The sequence below is a fragment of the Periplaneta americana genome, chromosome 2 (assembly GCF_040183065.1).
Source record: "Periplaneta americana isolate PAMFEO1 chromosome 2, P.americana_PAMFEO1_priV1, whole genome shotgun sequence".
Classification (NCBI taxonomy): domain Eukaryota; kingdom Metazoa; phylum Arthropoda; class Insecta; order Blattodea; family Blattidae; genus Periplaneta; species Periplaneta americana.
In genome coordinates, this window is record NC_091118.1 from 16,730,229 (window position 1) to 16,754,845 (window position 24,617).

Below are 24,617 nucleotides of genomic sequence, written 5' to 3' on the forward strand. Positions count from 1 at the left end.
CTATACTGTTTTCGCTGTAAGAAAAATCCTAATATAAGCACGTTGCTGTCATACACATAATTGGCTCCCAGTCGAAACACTCACATGACGCAGGAAAATATAGTTCGTATTTGGAAACCACAATCTTGTATTATTTGAAAATAAAACATTGAATTCTAGTTGTTAAATACGATGAAACATTCAACTTTAGTCACATGTAAAACGCTATATAAAAGAAAAGCTACATTTATATTTCCTTATGTACTTTGAATACCAACGGTACTACCGAGGTACTCTGTTCTTGTAACTTGTAACAAGTTGGCGTCACTTGAGCTCGTAGTTGTTCACGTAAACACGTGGTACTGAAGTATGGCTTTTGCATCCTCAACGGTCCATTGTGAAGACATAAGACTTAAAAATAATTTAATTAGATTAATTATAAAGTAAATGTTTCCCAAGCAAACGAATGCATAGTAGTGAGGTTAGGCCTACTTGACGAGTAACGGGAAATGTTTAACATGAAACAGAATGTACAACAGAAGGCGGGAACACGTACTGAGAATTTATGGCGCCAAACAGCGGCCAATGAAGCCTCACTTCAGTCACGTGCTATTGTTTACATTAGGATTTTTCTTACAGCGAAAAGATTATAGGTATAGGAGGGAAGATAAGTAGTTCATCCATTTACATACGTAAACCATGAAATATCGCAAATTTAGGTTTGATAATTTTCATTAGGTTTTCTTTAATCAAAATACAGTACAGTATTATCAATAAGTGTTTTTACTCACTGAGTTATCCATGCGAACGTATTCATTATGCAGTGTATATTATACTGTCTACAGCACATTAGCGTACAATATAGACAACGAACTTAAATTGAAATATAATCATAATATGGATATTTAAACACATTCTTGAAAATGGTGGCCATTCATTTTGATACAGGCTTCAATTCTTTTGTGCATATTATCGCACTATAGACTATTGCATCTAATTCCAATTACCAGTTTCGTCTATCGTACTAGTAACTCACGTTCAAATAATTCTGTACCTACTCTATAAAAGAGTACCTTACGTACTGCAAATTCAATCTTCACTTCTGCCCGACCCGCACAAAAAAATTACTCAGACATGCTATCTACTGTCTGTCCAAGTGGTTATGTCGCAGGATCGTAGAAAGGGGGGAAATCCTGTGGCAATTAATTACTTAACGAGGCCCTTTTATTTAAGTTATTTTAAAAAGTTCTATAATATTACGTAGACGTCCGATTCCTAACAGAAATTAATGTTTTCAAAAAAGAGCTAAGACAGCCCGGCCACTAGCATTTACAGAGGGGGGAGCAGAAGCTGGTGGGGGGGAATGGGGATGCGACGTAGGCAACGAACGACAGTATCTGTACGAAAATATGATTCAATATTGTACTCTTTCGTCACTGGAAAACGCGAACATATTTCTGAAACGTACTATATTCACTAACTCAGTACTATTTACTATATGCGGCCTTGGTTCTGTGTGGAGGACAGTTGAAACTTCATTAGTAGGAGTGGGAGAGAAGTACATTAAAAAATTCAGGTACAATAAAAATTGAAGTGAAAATAAAATGATGTCCCTATTTATAGGATACGCTGCTATCCATTATAGTCCTTAGAACCTATCACCCGCGGATACAGGGAGGCTTATTGTCTGTGTCTCCTAACATTATAAAACCCCCCAAAAAGAAATCCAGATGCCGCCACTGCTAGATCATTTTAAAAGTAATTACAACAGAGTACGCAATTTGATTTTATCTGATATTTTTAATTTCAATTTACTGGATTAATTAAAAAATTAAAATTTAGGCCTTAATTATTAAAAATCTTGACAAAATATACCCTACATTTTGTTTTCAAAAAGTTACTCTACACAACATGTCTCTATCTTTCCTGCTTTTACAGCTAGATAGGAGCTATATGCAGGAAAATGGCTTACTTTGCAAAATATCTGTTACGTCATACAAACGCGTCACCAGGTATCAATAAAGAAACGAACGTATACCCCAATTTGTGTCTGGGGACGATTGCAACATTCCTGTGCGTCCTGTTGGACTATTCTCCTGCACAAACAAGATGCATTATGGTCCAGATTAAGACAAATACATGGATATGTAACCTCACGCCCTGCAAAGAACATTTTAACATTTTCAATCATTTTAATGTAAACACCCTTAGTAAACACATAGATATTCCGGATTGTTCAGTTGTTTTGGTTCTACAGGTAAGTTACATATTATAATGCATTAATGAGAAGTCATCTGACGTGATATTTCAGCGGATTTTCTTCTTGATTAGCAAAATGCTTAGCGTCCATGTCGAATTTCGTCTGAAACTACATTACATCCTACATTTCCAATAGTTGTAAGCGTCCATTAACACAATTCCAGTTCCAAATTCAAGTCTATCAAAGCACTTAATATACACGGAAAGTGACGTAAAAATCCAATCGTAATTCTAACTCAAGTCTCAAATGCGAACTATGTTCTCGTGTTTTTTACATTTCTCAAGTTATGAATCAGGACTTTACCCTACTTTAAATCAATTTGCTACTTCAGTCGTAACACATTGTCCTCAGAGATTTGCAATACATATTTCATGCAGCCTATACGATCTACAGAGAAAGAAGTCGGGAATTATGACTCACCGCATCGAACGCAGGACCCAACCGCACATGAACCGCGTCGCCGCCTGACTAAACGGAGGCAATAGCGATCAGATTCCAACCACAACAGATAGAGGGCAGTTGTGTGTCGGGAGTAATTCACCCAATGAGAATGTACACAGTAACGTTTTTCTTAGATTATGTTTAATAATTGTATGAAATACAGCATCAGACAAAAATAAACAAATCTGCATATTTTCATAAATTATAACAATTACAGAATGGGGAATGCGTCCCAATTATGTAGGTCTTCTTATTTCTAAAAAAATGTTCAATACATAGACCCAATTCAATTCCCTTCCACATCTCGTACATAAACAAGCTGTTGTAATAGAATACAAAACTATATCCAGCCTACCTAAATTAAAATTTCCACATTTGACTCCCGTTCTGGCATAGGCTATAGAAACTGCCTAGTCCGGACAGGAACAAGACAAATGAACAACTAATCCCGCACGCTGATGCAGTGAAGAGAGATAGAATTCCCAACTGCGTCGACATGGTATTCTAGAATAAAGCTACGTAGACTCCTCTGCAGTTGTGTCAGACCAACGCCAGACTTACAAAAGAGCATGGCAGACAATATAACTTTAATTGGAAGTGATATAAGGAGGGCATCGTCGTGGGGTGCATAGTCACCGTACTAGCAACTGGATGGGGTTCGAACCCCGTCGATGGCTACGGAATTTACGGCAATGTTATCCGCAGCATGGCTTCCTGGGGAAGGAAGTAGGCTTAAAGCTGTGCCCCGCGTCGTAGAGTTACAGGATACAGGGCTCCAGGTTAATTCTGCAGGCCATTCCTACTCCACGTTGAATATATTTGATACTGTACTTGATAGGCATATTATATATAGGTGTAATATATAAGCCTACTAAGAAGAAATGTGAGTATAACGGTACAGTACATCAGTTATTCATAGATTTTAAAACGGCATATGAATCGGTTAAAGGGAGATATTTTATATAATATTCTTATTGAATTTGGTATCCCCAAGAAACAAGTTCGATTAATTAAAATGTGTCTGAGTGAAACTTACAGCAGAGTCCGTATATGCCAGTTTCTATCTGATGCTTTTCCAATTCACTGCGGGCTAAAGCAGGGAGATGCACACTCACCTTTACTTTTTAACTTCGCTCTAGAGTATGCCATTAGGAAAGTTCAGGATAACAGAGAGGGTTTAGAATTGAACGGGTTACATCTGTTTCTTGTCTATGCAGATGACGTGAATATGTTAGGAGGAAATCCACAAACGATTAGGGAAACACAGAAATTTTACTTGAAGCAAGTAAAGCGATAGGTTTGGAAGTAAAGCCCGAAAAGGCAAAGTATATGATTATGTCTCGTGACCAGAATATTGTACGAAGTGGAAACATAAAAATTGGAGATTTATCATTCGAAGAGGTGGAAAAATTCGAATATATTGGAGCAACAGTAACAAATATAAATGACACTGGGTAGGAAATTAAACACAGACTAAATATGGGAAATGCCTGTTATTATTCGGTTGAGAAGCTTTTATCATCCAGTCTGCTGTCAAAAAATGTGAAAGTAAAAATTTATAAAACAGTTATATTACCGGTTATTCTATATGGTTGTGAAACTTGGACTCACTTTGAGAGAGGAACAGAGATTAAGGGCGTTAGAGAGTAAGGGTCTTAGGAAAATATTTGGGGCTAAGAGGGATGGAGTTACAGGAGAATGGAGAAAGTTACACAACACAGAACTGCACGCATTGTATTCTTCACCCGACATAATCAGGAACATTAAATGCAGGCGTCGACCTGGTTGGCGAGTTCGTATAGCGCTGGCCTTCTATGCCCAAGGTTGCGGGTTCGATCCTGAGCCAGGTCGATAGCATTTAAGTGTGCTTAAATGCGGCAGGCTCATGCCAGTGGATTTACTGGCATGTAAAAGAACTCCTGCGGGACAAAATTCCGGCACATTCGGCGACGCTGATATAAACTCTGCACTTGCGAGCGTCGTTAAATAAAACATAACATTCTTTTTTAAATGCAGGCATGGTAGTGGGAGAAACTGATGTCCGTACCTCATACTGACGTCGGCAGTGGAGGTGAATGGAAACAATAAATCGGACTCATTAGGTCTGGCCTTAATTGTGTAGGCTATGTAGAATCACTGAATGGCGAAAAATATCTCAGGGGTGTCCGATGAAGTGTTTTGTATTAAGTTATACTAAATGACTGATTCCGTAGGCAGGGGTGTACAGGGATGTCTATCCATAGGGTTAGGCTTATATTAGACTAATTGGAAGGTTTTTTTCCTTCGCGTATCGTGAGGTGTAAGTCCTACTTAACTTCACTCTTACCTCGCTTACAAAATGGCGGACAGAAACAGTAATGCCAACGGAAATGCTTTCTTCACATAGATATTGCGAACCAATATCGGCATAAAAATAGCATTAGTATTGCAGTGCATGTGAGCAGTAGGAACACTAGCGGCGGTCAGTGGCGTATCAGGGTTATCGGACAGATCGAGGCAGGGGTGTACAGGGATAATTCTATCCATAGGGTTAGGCTTATATTAGACTAATTGGAAGGTTTTTTCCTTCGCGTATCGTGAGGTGTAAATCCTACTTAACTTCACTCTTACCTCGCTTACAAAATGGCGGACAGAAACAGTAATGCCAACGGAAATGCTTTCTTCACATTGATATTGCGACACAATATAGGCATAAAAATAGCATTAGTATTGCAGTGCATGTGAGCAGTAGGAACACTAGCGGCGGTCAGTGGCGTATCAGTGTTATCGGACAGATCGAGGCAACATAGGTCTACTTACTGTTCTCTAAATAGCTCAGAGAGATGATGCAGAATAAGTGGCGTATCACAATCATACAATAACAACAAATGATACCAACATAAACAATTTTCAATATTTTTATTTGAATATTGTATACAGCAATTCAACAAAATTATAAAGACAATCGAATATTGATGATGATAACAACAATAATAATGATAACAATAATAATAATAATAATAATAATAATAATAATAATAATAATAATATTGAAAAGGCGTCAGTGGCGTGTCAGGTTACTATAAAGCGCTTCATAACGAGCAGGAACAGTGGCGGTTATTACTGAGACGAAATGTTAAGCTCCAACCACAACAAAGCCACACAACACGAGAGTAACGACAGCCTAGAGCAATGAAGTAACAGCATTACACGCAGAGCAGTGATGCCAACACAACACATTCCCGCTGGTTACTGTGGTATAATGGTATTGCTGTCGTGTTGGCAGCACTGCGCCTGCTCAGCTCCGCAGCATGGTCGCCACTTCTGTGTGCCTGTTCTGACGCGCCAGGTCCAGGGCCATCTCTCCCCACTTATCCCTCGCCCCCCGCTCAGCGCCATGCTGCAACAGCAGCTGCACCACTGGGGCGTGGCCACTCCATGCTGCACAGTGCAGTGCAGTCCACTGGTCTGCATCATCAGGCTCGTTGGGCCGCGCCCCAGCTGCCAGCAGCAGCTCACACACTGCACGGTGCCCATGGAATGCAGCCTCATGCAGAGCAGTGCGGCCAGATCGTCGCTCCTTCACATCCAGCCGCGCCCCGGCAGCCAGCAGCGCCCTGCACGCATCCTGGCGGCCTTGCTCTGCTGCCAGCCACAAGGGCGTGCGGCCATCACGATCCTCGGCGTTCACCAGGCTGCCTGCATCCAGGAGCAGCTGCACCCTGTGTGTGTCCCCCCGCTCCGCTGCCCGGTGTAGCTCAGTCCTGCCTTGGCTGTCCTTCTGCTGCAGGTTGGGCCCGACCTCAGCCGCAGCTCTGAGCTTCTGCAGCAGACAAAACAATCTGGTCAGAGGAAGCTCAGTCAGCTAGGTGACAGTTCACTAGGCTGAGTGAAGCTGATGTCAGTAGTAGTGACAGTAGCCATAACTACAGTAATGTGAGTAGTAGTGCCAGTAGCCATGACTACAGTAATGTGAGTAGTAGTGACAGTAGCCATGACTACAGTAATGTCAGTAGTAGTGCCAGTAGCCATGACTACAGTAATGTCAGTAGTAGTGACAGTAGCCATAACAACAGTAATGTCAGTAGTAGTGACAGTAGCCATAACTACAGTAATGTGAGTAGTAGTTTCAGTAGCCATAACTACAGTAATGTCAGTAGTAGTGACAGTGGCCATAACTACAGTAATGTGAGTAGTAGTGACAGTAGCCATAACTACAGTAATGTCAGTAGTAGTGACAGTGGCCATAACTACAGTAATGTGAGTAGTAGTGACAGTAGCCATAACTACAGTAATGTCAGTAGTATTGACAGTAGCCATAACTACAGTAATGTGAGTAGTAGTTACAGTAGCCATAACTTCAGTAATGTCAGTAGTAGTTACAGTAGCCATAACTACAGTAATGTGAGTAGTAGTTACAGTAGCCATAACTACAGTAATGTGAGTAGTAGTTACAGTGGCCATAACTACAGTAATGTCAGTAGTAGTTACAGTAGCCATAACTACAGTAATGTGAGTAGTAGTTACAGTAGCCATAACTACAGTAATGTCAGTAGTAGTTACAGTAGCCATAACTACAGTAATGTCAGTAGTATTGACAGTAGCCATAACTACAGTAATGTGAGTAGTAGTTACAGTAGCCATAACTACAGTAATGTCAGTAGTAGTTTCAGTAGCCATAACTACAGTAATGTCAGTAGTAGTGACATTAGCCATAACTACAGTAATGTGAGTAGTAGTTTCAGTAGCCATAACTACAGTAATGTGAGTAGTAGTGACAGTGGCCATAACTACAGTAATGTGAGTAGTAGTGACAGTAGCCATAACTACAGTAATGTCAGTAGTAGTTTCAGTAGCCATAACTACAGTAATGTGAGTAGTAGTGACAGTAGCCATAACTACAGTAATGTCAGTAGTAGTGACAGTAGCCATAACTACAGTAATGTCAGTAGTAGTGACAGTAGCCATAACTACAGTAATGTGAGTAGTAGTTACAGTAGCCATAACTACAGTAATGTGAGTAGTAGTGACAGTAGCCATAACTACAGTAATGTCAGTAGTAGTGACAGTAGCCATAACTACAGTAATGTCAGTAGTAGTGACAGTAGCCATAACTACAGTAATGTGAGTAGTAGTTACAGTAGCCATAACTACAGTAATGTTAGTGGTAGTGACAGTAGCCATAACTACAGTAATGTGAGTAGTAGTTACAGTAGCCATAACTACAGTAATGTTAGTGGTAGTGACAGTAGCCATAACTACAGTAATGTGAGTAGTAGTGACAGTAGCCATAACTACAGTAATGTCAGTAGTAGTTTCAGTAGCCATAACTACAGTAATGTGAGTAGTAGTGACAGTAGCCATAACTACAGTAATGTCAGTAGTAGTTACAGTAGCCATAACTACAGTAATGTGAGTAGTAGTTACAGTAGCCATAACTACAGTAATGTGAGTAGTAGTTACAGTAGCCATAACTACAGTAATGTGAGTAGTAGTGACAGTAGCCATAACTACAGTAATGTCAGTAGTAGTGACAGTAGCCATAACTACAGTAATGTCAGAAGTAGTGACAGTAGCCATAACTACAGTAATGTTAGTGGTAGTGACAGTAGCCATAACTACAGTAATGTGAGTAGTAGTGACAGTAGCCATAACTACAGTAATGTCAGTAGTAGTTTCAGTAGCCATAACTACAGTAATGTCAGTAGTAGTGACAGTAGCCATAACTACAGTAATGTGAGTAGTAGTTTCAGTAGCCATAACTACAGTAATGTCAGTAGTGGTGACAGTAGCCATAACTACAGTAATGTGAGTAGTAGTGACAGTAGCCATAACTACAGTAATGTGAGTAGTAGTTACAGTAGCCATAACTACAGTAATGTCAGTAGTAGTTTTAGTAGCCATAACTACAGTAATGTCAGTAGTAGTGACAGTAGCCATAACTACAGTAATGTGAGTAGTAGTTACAGTAGCCATAACTACAGTAATGTCAGTAGTAGTTTCAGTAGCCATAACTACAGTAATGTCAGTAGTAGTGACAGTAGCCATATCTACAGTAATGTGAGTAGTAGTGACAGTAGCCATAACTACAGTAATGTCAGTAGTATTGACAGTAGCCATAACTGCAGTAATGTGAGTAGTGGTTACAGTAGCCATAACTACAGTAATGTCAGTAGTACTTACAGTAGCCATAACTACAGTAATGTCAGTAGTAGGGACAGTAGCCATAACTACAGTAATGTCAGTAGTAGGGACAGTAGCCATAACCGCAGTAATGTGAGTAGTAGTTACAGTAGCCATAAATTCAGTAATATCAGTAGTAGTGACAGTAGCCATAACAACAGTAATGTCAGTAGTAGCGACAGTAGCCATAACTGCAGTAATGTTAGTGGTAGTGACAGTAGGCATAATTATAGTAATGTCAGGGGCAACAGTAGTAGTAATAGTAATAGCTGTACCAGCAACAGCTGTAGTAGTAGTAGTAGTAGTAGTAGTAGTAGTAGTAGTAGTAGTAATACTAGTAACAGTGGTAGTAGTAGTATTAGTAGTAGTAATAGTAGAACTAGTATTAGTAGTATTAATAGTAGTAGTAATAGTAGTAGTAGTAGTAGTAGTAGGAGTAGTAGTAGGAGTAGGAGTAGTAGTAGTAATGGTAGTAGTAATAGTAGTAGTAACAGTAATACTAGTAGTAATAGTAGTAGTAATAATAGTAGTAATACTAGTAGTAGTAGTAGTAGTGGTAGAAGTAGCAGTAATAGCAGTAGTAGTATCAGTAGTAATAGTAATAGTAATAGTAGTAGTAGTAATTGTTCTGAAAACTGAAATTAAGTTTACTCTCCAACTGCAGCTGGTCGCAATCTCTGTTGTAACAGTTTGTATCAATCGTTGCTCAGTAACTGTAACCATGGCAACAGCTCACACTTACTGCTGTCTTCTGGCGCTCCGCTTGCAGTTCGTCTGCCAGCTTCTTCACTTCCTCCCCCTTCAATTGCAGTTCTTCTCGCGGGACACGCAGTGCTTCCTCCTTACTCTGTAATTAAAACAAATTTGGTTAACAAGAAATTAAGATGAAAATGATGTTGATGAAGATGATGATGATGGTGATGATGATGGCGAGGGTGATTATGATGACTTTATGATAATAATAATAATAATAATAATTAGTATTAATATTATCATATAATTAGTATTATTACTATCATCATCATTATTAAAATGAGAAATGACTGAATGCAGCTATTACACTCCCTCGTAACTGTAACCATGGTAACAGCTCACACTTACTTCTTCCAGCTGGCGCCTCATCTCCCTCTCAGCCTCCAGTTCTTGTCTCAGCTTCCCCAGCTGATCTTGGTAACTCTGTAATATAAACAATTCTGGATTAGAGAAAGATCAGCTGGTTAGGTGATAGTCTGACTTGAAGCAACAGGTTTCACGAAGGAATCAAGCGGATGGCCGGTATGCAGCATCAGGAAATGACGCAACAGGACCCAACGTATAATGTTTGGATAGAGGCTTTCAAACAAAACCTCTCATTCTGCCAATGGATCTCCATAAATTTTAAATTTGTATTTTCATGATAAGCCCTAAAATAATCGCGCCGTGAATCATCTAACTATTCAGAACTTAATTTGAACTTTCGTAAGTCCTAAAACAAGTGGGCATATGCATAGACTAAGACGAAGTCAGAAAAAAGAAAAAATTGCAGAATCATAGACTTCCAGTGAAAGACATGCCCTTGGGCAGAAAATTATAAATGGAACGGTGGAACTATACCTGCCTTTCCTTTCCAGAGCACTGATCTGTTTTGGATCTAAAGAATGCAATAATACATAGGGCTTGCAAAAGAAGCTAGTAATTTCTTGGTATTTACTATTGGCAATCTTGTCTTATGCTAAGTAAGTTTCTCGTCTATATCTGTGCCATCAAACAAAAAGCAGAAATCTCTTTGAACTTGTAAACGATATCACTGTGTGTGTATCGAATACAGAATCCAGATTTGTGAAGCCAATTTCTGAAAAATAGACACATTTTGTCGGATTTATTATTTTTTACTTTACAACTGTTGAGACATAATTGTATAGCTATGATCAACGTTGTGTTTCTGTTCCTAAGTACAACATAAATGTATCTTAATAAGGGATTATTTGTTTTATTTTATAATCCATCCCTAAGTTCTGTACATGTCATCCCAGGGTGATTTGGTTAGGGCTGTAATGTGCTCTTTATAACGTGTTTGATCTGCCTGTCTGTCTTATTGTTGTATCCACCAACCTAATCTAATCAGACCTTCTCACTGTCATCAGCACCCTGTCACTTATGTAACGCCCTTTTTCATCTTTCAGATATTAGCAGTACTGTTACTGTCACTATGCTGTGATATATGCTAGAGTACCCATATTTATCATTCAATTAAGTGCCCATTTGAACACACATTAGCGCCTGTGTGCCTGCCTATTTTAAAGTTATTCGTGCTGTATCTGTAACCATGGTAACAGCTCATCACTTACCTTTTCCTGCTGCTGCCGCAACTGGTGCTCTCCTTCATATTTCTGCCTCAGTTCTACTTTCTCCTGTAACCACAAAGGAATCAGGTTCAGACGTAGCCCAGTCAGTAAGGTGGCAGTACCATGAGAAACAGGATAACACACAACCAACTACTGAATGTACTGTCAACTACTAAACAACACGATATTCTAATACTATCTTCACATTTTGTACAAGCTGGGTTGGAAAAAAAAAACAGTTTTACTTAACAAATCAAAAAACATATTTCTATTTTGTTTTAAACTGTTTTTATACTTTTTAAACAGTGTCATGAATTAGTGCGTTTTTTAAATGTATTGCTGATGTTGTTAACTAATGCTGAGTTCTTGGCAATAAAGCCATTAGCTGACTTGCTGTCCTACATTTCTCACACACAGTGTGGTTTAGAGGAAAGGGCTGGACATATGATTCTGATTTATTTATTTATATATGGAGAACGTGGAGAAGAAAAAATTCCATTTTGTTCAAGTGTTTAGACAAATAGTCTTACCCTGTATGTAATGAAAAGGATGCAACTGAACTCTTCTTTGGATACTCAGGAATTATATTTTGTACTCTTAGACTCTCCCATCTTCTATGACAGCCTATAATATTTTGAATTGATTAATCTTTTAACTGTTGAAAATGATGAAGTTAACATTTTTTAAATATCAAACATGTTTTACACATAGGGTTGCCAGATGGATATTGTAAAATTAGCGAAATTCCAGTTTGTTTAAGAAAAATTCGGGAAAACAGGATTTAATACTTTTTAAATGTTATAATTGTATTTTTATGATAAGCCCTAAAATAACTGGGCATATGCATAGACTAAGACGAAGTCAAAAAAAAGAAAAGTTTGCAGAATCATGGACTTCCAGTGAAAGACTTGCCCTTGGGCAGAAAATTATAAATGGAATGGTGAAACTATACGTGCTTTTTCTCCCCAGACCACTTACCAGTTTTGGATCTAAGGAATGCAATAATACCTCGGAATTGCAAAAGAAGCTAGTAAATTCTTGGTATTTATTATTTGCAATCTTGTATTTATGCTAAGTAGGTTTCTCGTCTATCTCTGCCATCAAAACAAAAACCAGAAATATCCTTGAACTAGCAAACGATATCGCTGTTTGTGTATCGAATACAGAATCCAGATTTGTGAAGCCAATTTCTCAAAAATGGACATTTTGTCGGAACTATTATTTTTTACTTTACAACTGTTGACACATTTTTGTATAGCTATGTTCTAGGTTGTGTTTCTGTTCCTAAGTACAACATAAATGTATGTTAATAAGGCATTGTTTGTTTTATTTTATAATCCAATCCTCAGCTCTTTACATGTCAACCCAGGGTGATTTGGTTACGGCTGTAATGTGTTTGATCTGCCTGTCTGTCCTATTGTTCTATCCCCTCATCTAACCCTCTGTAATCTTGTCATAGTTTTCTGCCTCGTGCTCCTTAAGCTTGATTTATATGTTGCTGATTTTAACATTATTTACTAGCTTCTTTCCTTGTTATCGTTACCTTGATGCTTTTCCAGAATCAATATCTGGCTGGAAAATTCGCTAGCTCATAATCATTTACACGGTCCAATCTCCTCTTTCATTTCTTAACTGTTTATAACAGTGGAATATCTTAATAACAGTCCTCACAGATATTTTTCTTTAGCAGTAGTAGTCAATTATTTCTTTTCATCTTAAGCTCGAAGGACATAACCTTTGCTTTTTAAGGAACTAGCATTGGAGGACCCAATTACACAGGACAAGGACAACACATCATGCCACACGTGCGTCTTATCAAATGTGGTTTGTAGACAGCTGCCTATATCACCACTCGTGCCTGCACTGAAGGCAGATGTATTCACCAGTTGTTCAGAGATTCAGTCCCTGAAGTCCTGACATCCCATTTCTTTGGAAGCTGCTTGTAAAATCAACCGGCTTATCGCTTTAAGTGAGTATTAATCCTGAACACGTTCAACTTGTCATTGGGTGTATTTTAGTCAATGGGACTTCAAAATAATACGCTAGTGAAATAAATAAGCAGCTTCATTAGAAAATTTTGCCAGTAAATTGGCCGGTGAAGAAGGAAGCTTGTTCAAAGCAAATACAAGCAGCACCATATAAATCACACTTTAGCTATCCCCTCACCTAACCCACTCAACCTTATCGCTATCCCCAGGCTCGTATCATTTAGCTATCGCTCTTTTCATCTTTCGGATATTGCCTGTAAAGTTACTGTCACTACATTGTGATGTATAATGGGGTACCCATATTTATCATTCAATGAAGTGCCCATTTGAACACACCTTAGCGTCTGCATGTCTGCCTATTTTAAAGTTTTTCGTGCTATTGCTCCAACCTTTAATGTACCCTCAACAGTCTAATTGCTGTATCTGTAACCATGGTAACAGCTCATCACCTTTCCCTGCTGGAGCCTCAACTGGTGCTCTCCTTCATATTTCTGCCTCAGTTCTTCTTTCTCCTGTAACCACAAAGGAATCAGGTTCAGACAGATGTAGCCCAGTCAGTAAGGTGGCAGTACGATGAGAAACAGAATAACTCACAACCAACTACATTTTGTACACATCATGCCTGCAGTGAAGACAGATGTATTCACCAGTTGTTCAGAGATTCATTCCCTGAAGTCCTGATATGCCATTTCTTTGGAAGTTGCTAGTAAAATGAACCAGCTTATTGCTTTGACTGACACGTCATTGACTGTATTTTAGTCAATGGGAATTCAAAATAAGACTCTGGTCAAATAAATAACCACCTTCATTAGAAAATTTTGTCAGAAAATTGGCCGGTGAATAAGGAAGCTTTTTCAAAGCAAATACAAGCGGCACCATATAAATCACACTTTAGCTATCCCCCCACATAATCCAATCAATCCTTGTCACTGTCGGCCTCCTGTCACTTAGCTATCGCCCTTTCCATCTTTCAGATATTAGCAGTACTGTTACTCTCACTATGTTGTGATATATACTGGCGTACCCATATTTATCATTCAATTACATGCCCATTTGAACACACCCTAGCATCTGCATGTTTGCCTATTTTAAAATTATTCGTGCTGTGCAATCACTCTATCTGTAAAATGGCAACAGCTAATCACTTACTTTTTCCTGCTGGAGCCGCAACTGGTGCTCTCCTTCATATTTCTGCCTCAGTTCTACTTTCTCCTGTAACCACAAAGGAATCAGGTTCAGACGTAGCCCAGTCAGTAAGATGGCAGTGCGATGAGAAACAGAATAACACACAACCAACTACTAAATGTACTGTCAACTACTAAACAACACGATATTCTAATACTATCTTCACATTTTGTACACGCAGGGTTGGAAAAAAAAAAAAAACAGTTCCATTAATAAAATAAAAAAACTTATTTTGTTTTGCTTTAAAGCGTTTTTATACTTTTTAAACAGTGTCATGAAATAGTGCGTTTTTTAAATGCATTGCTGACATTATCGCTAACTAATGCTGAGTTCTTGGCAATAAAGCCATTAGCTGACTTGCTGTCCTACATTTCTCACACACAGTGTGGTTTACAGGAAAGGCTGCACATATGATTCTGATTTATTTATTTCAGAAGACTGCACAATGGATAATGTGAAGAAAAAATTCCAGTTTTGTTCAAGTGTGTAGACAAATAGTCATACCCTGTAAGTAATCAAAAGTATGCAACTGAACTTTTCTTTGGACACTCAGGAATTATATTTCGTACACTGAGACTCTCCCATCTTCTATGATATGATATTTTGAGTTGATTAATCTTTTAACTGTTGAAAATTATAAAGTTAACGTTTTTTTTTAAATATGAAACATGTTTTATACATAGGGTTGCCAGATGGATATGCTATTAGGCCTTAAACCAGCGAAATTCCAGTTTGTTTAACAAAAAATTCGGGAAACCAGCATTTAAGACATTTTAAATTTATCGCACTGTTTATTAAATTAAATAAGGTTATTTGTTCACAAAATTAATATTGCACTAACTAAAAAACATACAGTTTTGAAAATTAATAGCGAATTTCATAAAAAATAATATTTTCAAATTTACCTGTGTCTGAATGTTTATAGCTATTTCACTGAAGATCTATCATCTATTAACAGTGAGAAATAATTTTCTGAAACATTATAAAAAAGTTTGACAGTCCAATTTTGAATTGGTACAATGTTATATTTCTGATTTCTAAAACAGTGGGGCATCTGTTCCTGATGTTTGACCATTTGTGGGAAGAAAGAGGTTGAAGAGAAGTCACAGGGCTCCCGGTGAGAGAGTAGAATTCTCTCCTGACGCCCAGCCCTATTCTAAACAATTTTAAAAATATCATTCAAAACTTACTGTTTTAAAACATGCCAACCTTGTGTACATGGTTGGGTATACAGATTCGTCTTAACTCTTCTTCAATTTCCCACATCTCCTATTTTCTGAATATTTGGTATGAGCAAATAGTTCTGTGGAATAAAGCCTTAACTGTGACCTATTCTAAGGTCTTCAGTAATAAATCGACCCTCCCAAGTACTAACATTGTAACTCACTTTTTTTATATTTTTCAGGAGATGAAAATGACGTTTTAAAATGATCGTGTAAATTAGTGTATACAAAAATGTAGAGTAACAATAAGATTTTACATACAATTGGGGAGGTTTAGAGCTATACAATGATAGTACTGGGAGAAAAAGAAACAATTTAAGACCATATTAACTAGGACAACTCAAAACCATAAACAATTTAGTTATAATGTTAGTACTTGGGAGGGTCGAAATGTGTAAATATAAACAGCAGGCCTCTTACCTTTTCAGAGTCTTCTTTCAGCTTTTCCAGTTCAGCTTGCGTCTCTCTCAATTCTGTCTCTTTCAGCTTCAATCTTTCCTGCAGCTTCTTAAGGTCGTCACTACTCCCTACTTTTTCCTCTTCCTTCCTTGCCTCCAAGCCATGCAGGCACCGCGAGTCCAACCTCTCCTTGAGGACCCTGACCTCCTCTATTAGAGGAAGCAGCAGACGTACCTGTCCCTCCAGGGTCTTCACCCGTTGCTTCAGGTCGGGGATTGGGTTGGGTTTTGCCATCCTGCATACCAGAACGAAGAACAACAGTGAAATACTATTCAGAAGTCACTAGTACTTCATCTATCTTATAGGAATAAAAATGAGATTTTGCAGCTTTCAAGGTCACTCTGTCACAATTACCGACCAAATACTTACATGGAAGGTTAGGAAAACACTAAGTACAGTAACTATTAAAATAAAACGGCTTAAAAAATTATTTCTACGATTCTCACAAGTCACGTATTATCGTTAAAACACAAGCGACTAATAAAATGTCACAAAGAAAATAAACGAAACACTAATTCTATATCAGAACGAATATTAACAACATATACTTCGACTTCACTCCGCAATTGCCACGCACGAAAACAGAAAACTTACATACAATGCTGCCAACGTTAATAATGTAAAGGAATTTCGATAAATATGAAATTGAAGAAAACAAGATAAGTAGAAAGACTGAAACGTGATTATTTTTCATTAATCAAAGCGCATGACATTAAAAAGTTACAGGAGACGCTTTTATAGATAATATTTTAGATCTATTATTGTCTACACATGCACATCATTGAATAATAAATAGATGCACATCGGTTTTTTTTCTTCCACGATATGACGAACTCACATCAAATTGTTTAATTTTCCTTTAATAGATGGCAGCACACCGTCTTGAACAGCGACATCTGCTGCCAAAGTGACAAAATACTTCGAATTCACAAAAGTAATGGTTGTCTACCGTTATCATAGATGACATATTCAAAAGCAAAATAAAATAATAAAAGAGAAACAAAATAATAAAAAACTAAATCGAATAATGAAAACTGAAATTAAATAATTAAAAACGAGATAAAATAGTAGTAACCGAAAAAAAGAGAAAGAACAGAATAAATAGTAAAAATATTAAAAACGATATAATTTAATAGAAACGTAGGCCTAATAAAAGGATAAATAAAATACGAGATTCAAATAATAAAAAAATTAATACAATAATGGAAAACAAAGAACGAAATTCATAAAAAAAAACCTAATAAATAATGAAAAACAAAAAAAGAAAATTAAAAACGAAATCAAATAAGGAAATACGAAAGCAAAAATTAAAAACTAAATAAAATCATGAAAAACGAAATAAAATAATAAAAATCGGAATAAAACAAAATTCCTACAACACGAAATCTAATATAATTGGAAAGAGATAATAAAAACCTATTATAAACGGTTGTATAAACGCTCATGGTTTTAGAAAAAAGATTGAAATACGGTATATCGTCTGATAAAATGCTTCTGCATGGAAGGGGTTCAAATATAAATAATATTTGGATTACAATATAGAAATATTATTAATAGAATTCCATTTCATCCATACTTTACATTGTAGGATTCATTATTTTAACTTGAAGTCGTCAATCTTGACAGGACACACGAAACTTTGGATTCATATACAGAGTGGACATCATTTCACCACGATCATTATCTTGAGTGTTTCCAGATCATCTTACTTTACGTTACAAATTTCGGTCTTTCAGTATCTTGTCATAAAACCTATCACACTCCACGGCACAATTTTTGCTTACAGTTAGCATAAGCTAGCTCTCATTATTTCAACGCTGCTGGATAGGAATTTCTCTTTCGATCATTCATAATAGAAAATATTCTTTCGTACGGATGCTTTTCTTCCTGGCAGAGAGAATAAACTCTACTACATTATAAAAATTCTGAAAATTCAGGCATTTTTCATTCATTAAAGAATTGTGCAACAATCCACAAATAAAGCAACACTGAATTTACGTTATAATTGACCAATATTTTAGCATACTAGTGGCTTCTACAGCAAATGCTACAAACGAAGTTCATTAGACATTCAAATAAAATTTTCTCAGATTTATTTTCAATGTAGAATACCAGACATTTTGAAAGTTATTTATTTCCATAATAATGAAACATATTCCCTCTGAATGGATTTTTTATGCTAAATACTTTTCATTGAACCTATCCATCTTCAGTTTTTGAGTTTCAACGCGAAAACGCAAGTAACAATGTCAGGACGATCAGTGGGTTTTTCATATGGGAGTAAAGCAATAGCTATTTCAGGTCAGTGTGGATTGTAGGTGAAAGTTACAAAAAATATCAGGTTTGCTATGCTTTCAAACAATAGACATAGCATCTTGGTATAACTGCTGCATGTAGAGCTTGAAATGTAGAGGGAAAAATCATTTTATCCTGCTAAGATATCTTGCTGAAATAATCCGGAGACTACAAAATCTTGTAGGCCTCTTATTTTATCAGTAAGTAATACCGTGTTTCCTTAGGAACTGTAATTTTTGCGCTCTCTCGAGCCAATACCGAAGAGAATGACGCATATAAGAATCTACACCACACCGCCATTAAGTTTATGAAAAAGACTCAACCCCGATTAATACGTATAAAAATATTTGATTTTTAATAAGAATATTAGTATCTTACGCAAGTTTTGCAGTTCTAACATCATGGCATTAACTATAATACTATTTCATTTCTAATGGCAATAATGTCATCAAACCACCTCAAGTTTTGTAGATTTCAATATCCAATACACAGCTGTACTCAGAAAATTACACACCGCAGAATCAGACCTGTAAATTATTTTTAATCGACAATTTCAATATTGTCTATGTACCGTGTAATAATAATAATAATAATAATAATAATAATAATAATAATAATAATAATAATAATACCCGAAATTTTAGGCCTAATAAATTAAAAGCCTTAATCAAAGAAGAACCAGGCAACAACTACGACAAAATCAGCAAAATACAGTCCACTGTCTTTTAGTGAAAGAATTATGATGCAAGAAAAATAAAATTCATTATTGAAATGCCTACACTATTATATATCTGCAAAATTAGAAAAATAACTACAAACTAATTAATACAGTGGAATTATAACTATTATGACAATGAAATCTACAGACTACGTATAATTTTGCTTGATCTCACTTAGTCCATGTATTAGGTTTAGAATTATATCTGTATATTAAAGAAAATCCTCACAATAGCTTGAAATACGACTTCAGCACTGATATTTATACTTACTCTGCAAGGAAACGTGGAGAGTTACAAGACTGGAAAGGAAGTGCGCAGGGGAATGCTGAAGCTGCCAAGGCAACGAGACTGACGAATCAGGAAACTAGAACCAGAAGGCACTGCATCACACAAACAGCTTTTGTGGGAACTTGTACACAAGTAATAAGCTTATGCGTTACAAGAGCGGGATGTTGTAGTTTTCATGTTCGAGGAAAAGTTTAAAAAAGCGAAACATAGCTGAGCATTTTTAATTTCCGAGAATTGAAAGAAAACATATCGCTCGTGCATCGTGCATTATTTTGTGCGAAAATCGTTTATTACATACCTGAAAGAGGAATTTCTAATTAGTTGCAATGAAATCTCCATCTTGGTTTCTATTTAATGATGGAAAATTTGCAAAACAAAAATATCTATCTTCAACATTGTTGCTTTAAAATGTTTACTATACTCCAGCAGGCCGTGATATACGTCTGTTTTTTTCCCCAGTCTATAAATGCGAACTTAAAACAAACGGTAAGGTTATGTAATGATTTATTTTTCATTTTAATATTTTAACAATATTATTTATAGACTATAAAATATTGCAGTAATAACATCGGCATCTGGAATCTTGTTGATTTTTCACGGCTTCCTTAATGTTACTTGCATCACGAATGCAGTAACTTTAGTGGAGTTGTAGAATTTACTTAATTTTTGCAAATATTTAGAAACAAGTAACAGTGCAATTTAGGTGAAATTGCAGTTGTAAGTTTCCAATTTATAATTATTGCTATATTGAATGTCTCTAAAAATAATATATTAAAAGCCTAAAGCAGTAAAATCAATATGTCACTTAAGCGGTAAGAAGAGGAAAATTGTTATGTGTGTTAGGTTGGGAATACTGAATGTGGAATTTTAGAATTTCCGCGGATTGGTTTTGTGCGGAAACCAAGCAAATACGCACGATCTTGCACAAAAGTAATTTACACGTACACTATACTTAAACTGAACAATTTACAAGTGAACTGAGATACGTTACTATTACATTTGACAGATACAGTATATTTCGTGTACAAATCCAGACTGTTTCCTCTTCTGTGTTACTGAAAGCGTGCAACGGTCTGCGACAGAATAATAATAGTATGGTTGATCTTTTGACAGAATATGAATCTCGAAAAAAAATAGTAAGCGTGCTATCTTTCATGAACTGAAAAACTTTAAATATTATCTGACATGAGGTAACTACCAAATTTGCAATGATTACGTCTAATCATGAATCTCAGTAAACAAGTGGCGGATTTGTGGCGTTTGACTGGGCAGTGAACAGATCTGGTTTGTAACTCGCCACTGTGGAAAAGCGATACAGTAACTATGCAAAATGTAAGTAACAAGGATAATAAAGTTTACCTTTGATTGTTTCAATAAGAAAACGCACAGAAGATACCAATATCAACCCCACTTACTGTGAAACACAATAAGATGCGTTACAAACACTGGATAGCAAAGAAGCTGGCAAATACTTCAACAGCCAAGCCCGCAATGCAGCAAACAGCTACGGGATTCCCAACCACATCCCACAACACAAGGTCACGTGATTTCTCTAGCAGGCTTTGGAGCATGATCAATAAATAAGCCATTAAGTCTGTGACGCGACTGAATCCCTGGCTGGATGAACAGTGAAACATGTCACGGAGGAAGACGGAAATACAAATAAATGTGTAGGAAAGAGGAAAATTAGTGCTAACGGATTTTGATGTAGATGATAACCAATGGGTACGTGGTCCACAGGTTTACCACTTTAAATTTGGAGCATAATGCTTATAGAAAAAACAACAAAACACAATTGTTATCTAAAAGCGGGTCAGATGTTACTAGTCAGTTCGCCTTCATCTGTTCTGGAAATAAGCAGCTTGGGTAGCTAACCATGGAAACAAGAAGTTGCTGACCAGCAAATTGTGATGAAAGCAAACAACATAGATACCGGTACAGACGGAATGACATGCAGATGTCACCTCTGGCAGAGCTGATACACATTTTGTGAAGCTGGTCGTAACACAAACACCAGGACTGGCAATGTCTCTTGCTACTAGAAACATCAATGACTCCTTTCTAGGGAATATTTTCGGATTATCAACCTGTGCTGAGGTTTATTAGAGGCAGTTGAAGAACTCAAATTATTCTTCAAATCCCAAAGCCTCAAATCTGATGTCATTAGCATGTATGTGCAGGAAATCCATCGTAGTATTCGTATATAGCTTTCTTGTCGCCCTCATTTCTCATAATGTATACCTTGCAATAATAAATAAGTTTAATACTGCTCCATGTGTCACTCTTCCACACAGCCATTAATGTTTGATCAATAGCTCCATGGGAACCAGGAAAACAACACAAACATGGAGTTTCCTAAGCTCGACGTTGATAATTGAAAAATATTACAATGTGGAAGCCTCGGTCGTGAGTTAGATTTATTTATTTATTTATTTATTTATTTATTTATTTATTAGGTTATTTTACAACTCTGTATCAACATCTAGGTTATTTAGCGTCTGAATAAGATGAAGGTGATAATGCCGGTGAAATGAGTCCGGGGTCCAACACCGAAAGTTACCCAGCATTTGCTCGTATTGGGTTGAGGAAAAACACCGGAAAAAACTTCAACCAGGTAACTTTCCCCGACCGGGATTCGAACCCGGGACACCTGGTTTCGCAGCCAGACGCACTGACCGTTACTCCACAGGTGTAGACTCGTGAGTTAGAATCCAGATTAGAACATAAATCAGTTCTCAATGTGTTGTGCTGTATTGTCACCTCTTTATGTAGTGCGATGTTGGGAAACTAAACATGAGCCTTAGTGGACCTCATTGGAGACGTGGAATCCTCCACGACGTGAAAGTGTCGTGCCAAGACCGAGAAAGATATCACAGCCAATCACTAACTTAATTGAAGGATATAAAGATACAATTTAAATTAAAAATCTATTGACATAACACAACGTGACATGAAAGTTGAAACTGAATGTACAGGGTGTTCAAAAATTCTCGCAACCCATGAATTCAATTTTTCTTTTCCAGAAAATATTTTTCTATTTATTTTACATTAAGTGCTGGAAGTAGGCCGCCGTTCTGGTCTTCACACAAGTGAACACGATAGATCATGATGCTGAACACTGTTTTCAATGTTTTTTTCTGAGATGGTACCAACATTGTTCTGAATATCGCTTGAAATTCAGAAATACTGTGCGAATGAGTAACGTAGATAGTATCCTTTAGGTATTCCCTCACAAAAAAGTCATGAGGTGTTAAGTCTGGAGATCGCGCTGGTCATAACCCCCTTGAGATCAGTTGTCCTGGAAAATATTGTTCCAAGTAACGCATAGTGTTGTTGGTCGTGTGAGCTGTGGCACTGTCCTGTTGAAACCATGTGTCCTCCAAATTCTCTTCTGGCAACGTGTTGACAAATTCTCATTTTGAAGAAGAATTAACATCTAGTGACTTAGCTCATTTTAAGGGAAGACTGTACTTTCATATCTTACAAAGTTAAATTCCTCAATTTTGGGTATACTTTCCTCAGAAGTTATAAAAGACGGAAAAAGGGTATATGTAACATCATTATGTATACAACCGGTTAAATAAATTAAAAATTCCACTGAGAGGTTGGCAAAAAAAAAAATTCGATAACTTTTCTTGCATTAAGAATTACTACAAATTAATTTTTACATTTGCTGAAGGTAGAAATAACCTAATTTTTTAACCTACTGTATAAAATGCCATCACATTGATATTGCGTGTTAATTTCAGCCTTCTGAGTACAATTCTTTCTGAGAAAAGTGCACTAATGTCAGAAAAATAAGAAAATGCAGAAAAATGGTGTCAGAGTTTCCATATCTTGCAATGTTTAATTCCTCAATTTTCGGTGGACTTTTCTCAGAAGTGATAAAATTTACAAATGTAGGAATAATATGTCATATGTAACATATTTTTATGTATTGATTCGGCTAAATAAAAAAAATAGATTGATAACATTTTTTTTTTCTATAAGAATTACTATAATATTTTTGCTGAAGATAGGACTAAAAACTGACAAAATTAGAAGAAACAAAATCATATCATCATTTTACACATATTAAACTACCGGTACCGAAAAACGATAAAAAAAAAAAAAGAAAAATTACATATTTTTGTCCAAGCTCGATCTACAGACTCCCTTAAATATGCTTCCATTGTAAGCGCAGATTTTGAAAAAGATTTCAAAATACAAGCTGATGCGTAAGTTGGTATACAGTAATAATATACAGTTAAAGTAAATGGCCTACAAATGAGGATTACATTCGATAATGGATCGATCAGTCTGTTAAATTCATGTGTTTTCCATTGGTGTAATGTGATTGTTGTTGCTATCTAATTTTCATGTGTAGGGCCTACTTAATAAAACTAGATATTATATTACTGTATACCTACTTATGCACCCCCCTGTATAAGAATGTTCTTGCCGACAATCGATGTTCCCTTACTTTTAAGAATGAGGGCATGTAGCCTATACAGTAATTTACTTCAATTTAATTTAAGAATAAATTATATGCGGAGACAAGTAGATTATCAGATCACATTTTGTCGAAATGGAAAGATAGAAAATTTTATTACTGCAACATAACACTTGACATTTAAAATAAATCTTCTCAATAAACATTTGAAATACGATTTGCCACAGGAAATTTTTGGCGTAACTAGCCATAACGATCCCCACGGAATAGGTGATCATGCTCTGATGTTATTGGCAAATCTTGAAGATGATATACAGGGTGGACCACCAAGAAATCTGCTTATAAAATACAGTAAGTTACACACATTACGCTACATAGGAAAACAAAGAGTCAGTGTAAACTACGGCAAGAACCTGAACGAAAACAATATTACGAAATAGGCTCACAGAAATCTTCATGTGCTAACAGTTGCCAGGGATCTTCAGAAATCTCTCAATTCTTTTTCAATAACATTATAACGCACGTAAAATCATGACTTCGTTAACAAAAGAATGAAGCGCAACATCAGGGTCTTGTTTCAGCTGTTTTCTTTCGGTTGCTCTGGCAACGTGTAGGCATATCTGAAGATACAAGAATTGAAACCATCTCGTAGGGAATCCTTTACTCACCCGGATTTATTTATAGTCCTGTAGCCAGTAGGTCGTATCACTATCTTCCTTAATTCATAATTCTTTTCGGGCACTCCAACTGCTCGTGTTTATATTTCTGTAGGGCGATCATGCAATAAGGTTTGAAATTTTATCTGACGTACTGCGAATGTCTTTGTTAATTGAATTTATTTCTTTATGGTATAGTATAGGTA

The 24,617-nt window shown here is 36.7% G+C and overlaps 1 protein-coding gene across 1 annotated transcript in view; it reads right to left on the minus strand.

Annotated features, from left to right (window-relative positions):
• LOC138714245 (trichohyalin-like) overlaps positions 1 to 24,617 on the minus strand; it is a 221,158-nt gene that overhangs the window by 140,603 nt on the left and 55,938 nt on the right. The window contains exon 10 of the mRNA XM_069846595.1: positions 14,304 to 14,366. Within this exon, the coding sequence (XP_069702696.1) occupies positions 14,304 to 14,366 (63 nt within the window). The remainder of the gene's footprint in view (positions 1 to 14,303; positions 14,367 to 24,617) is intronic.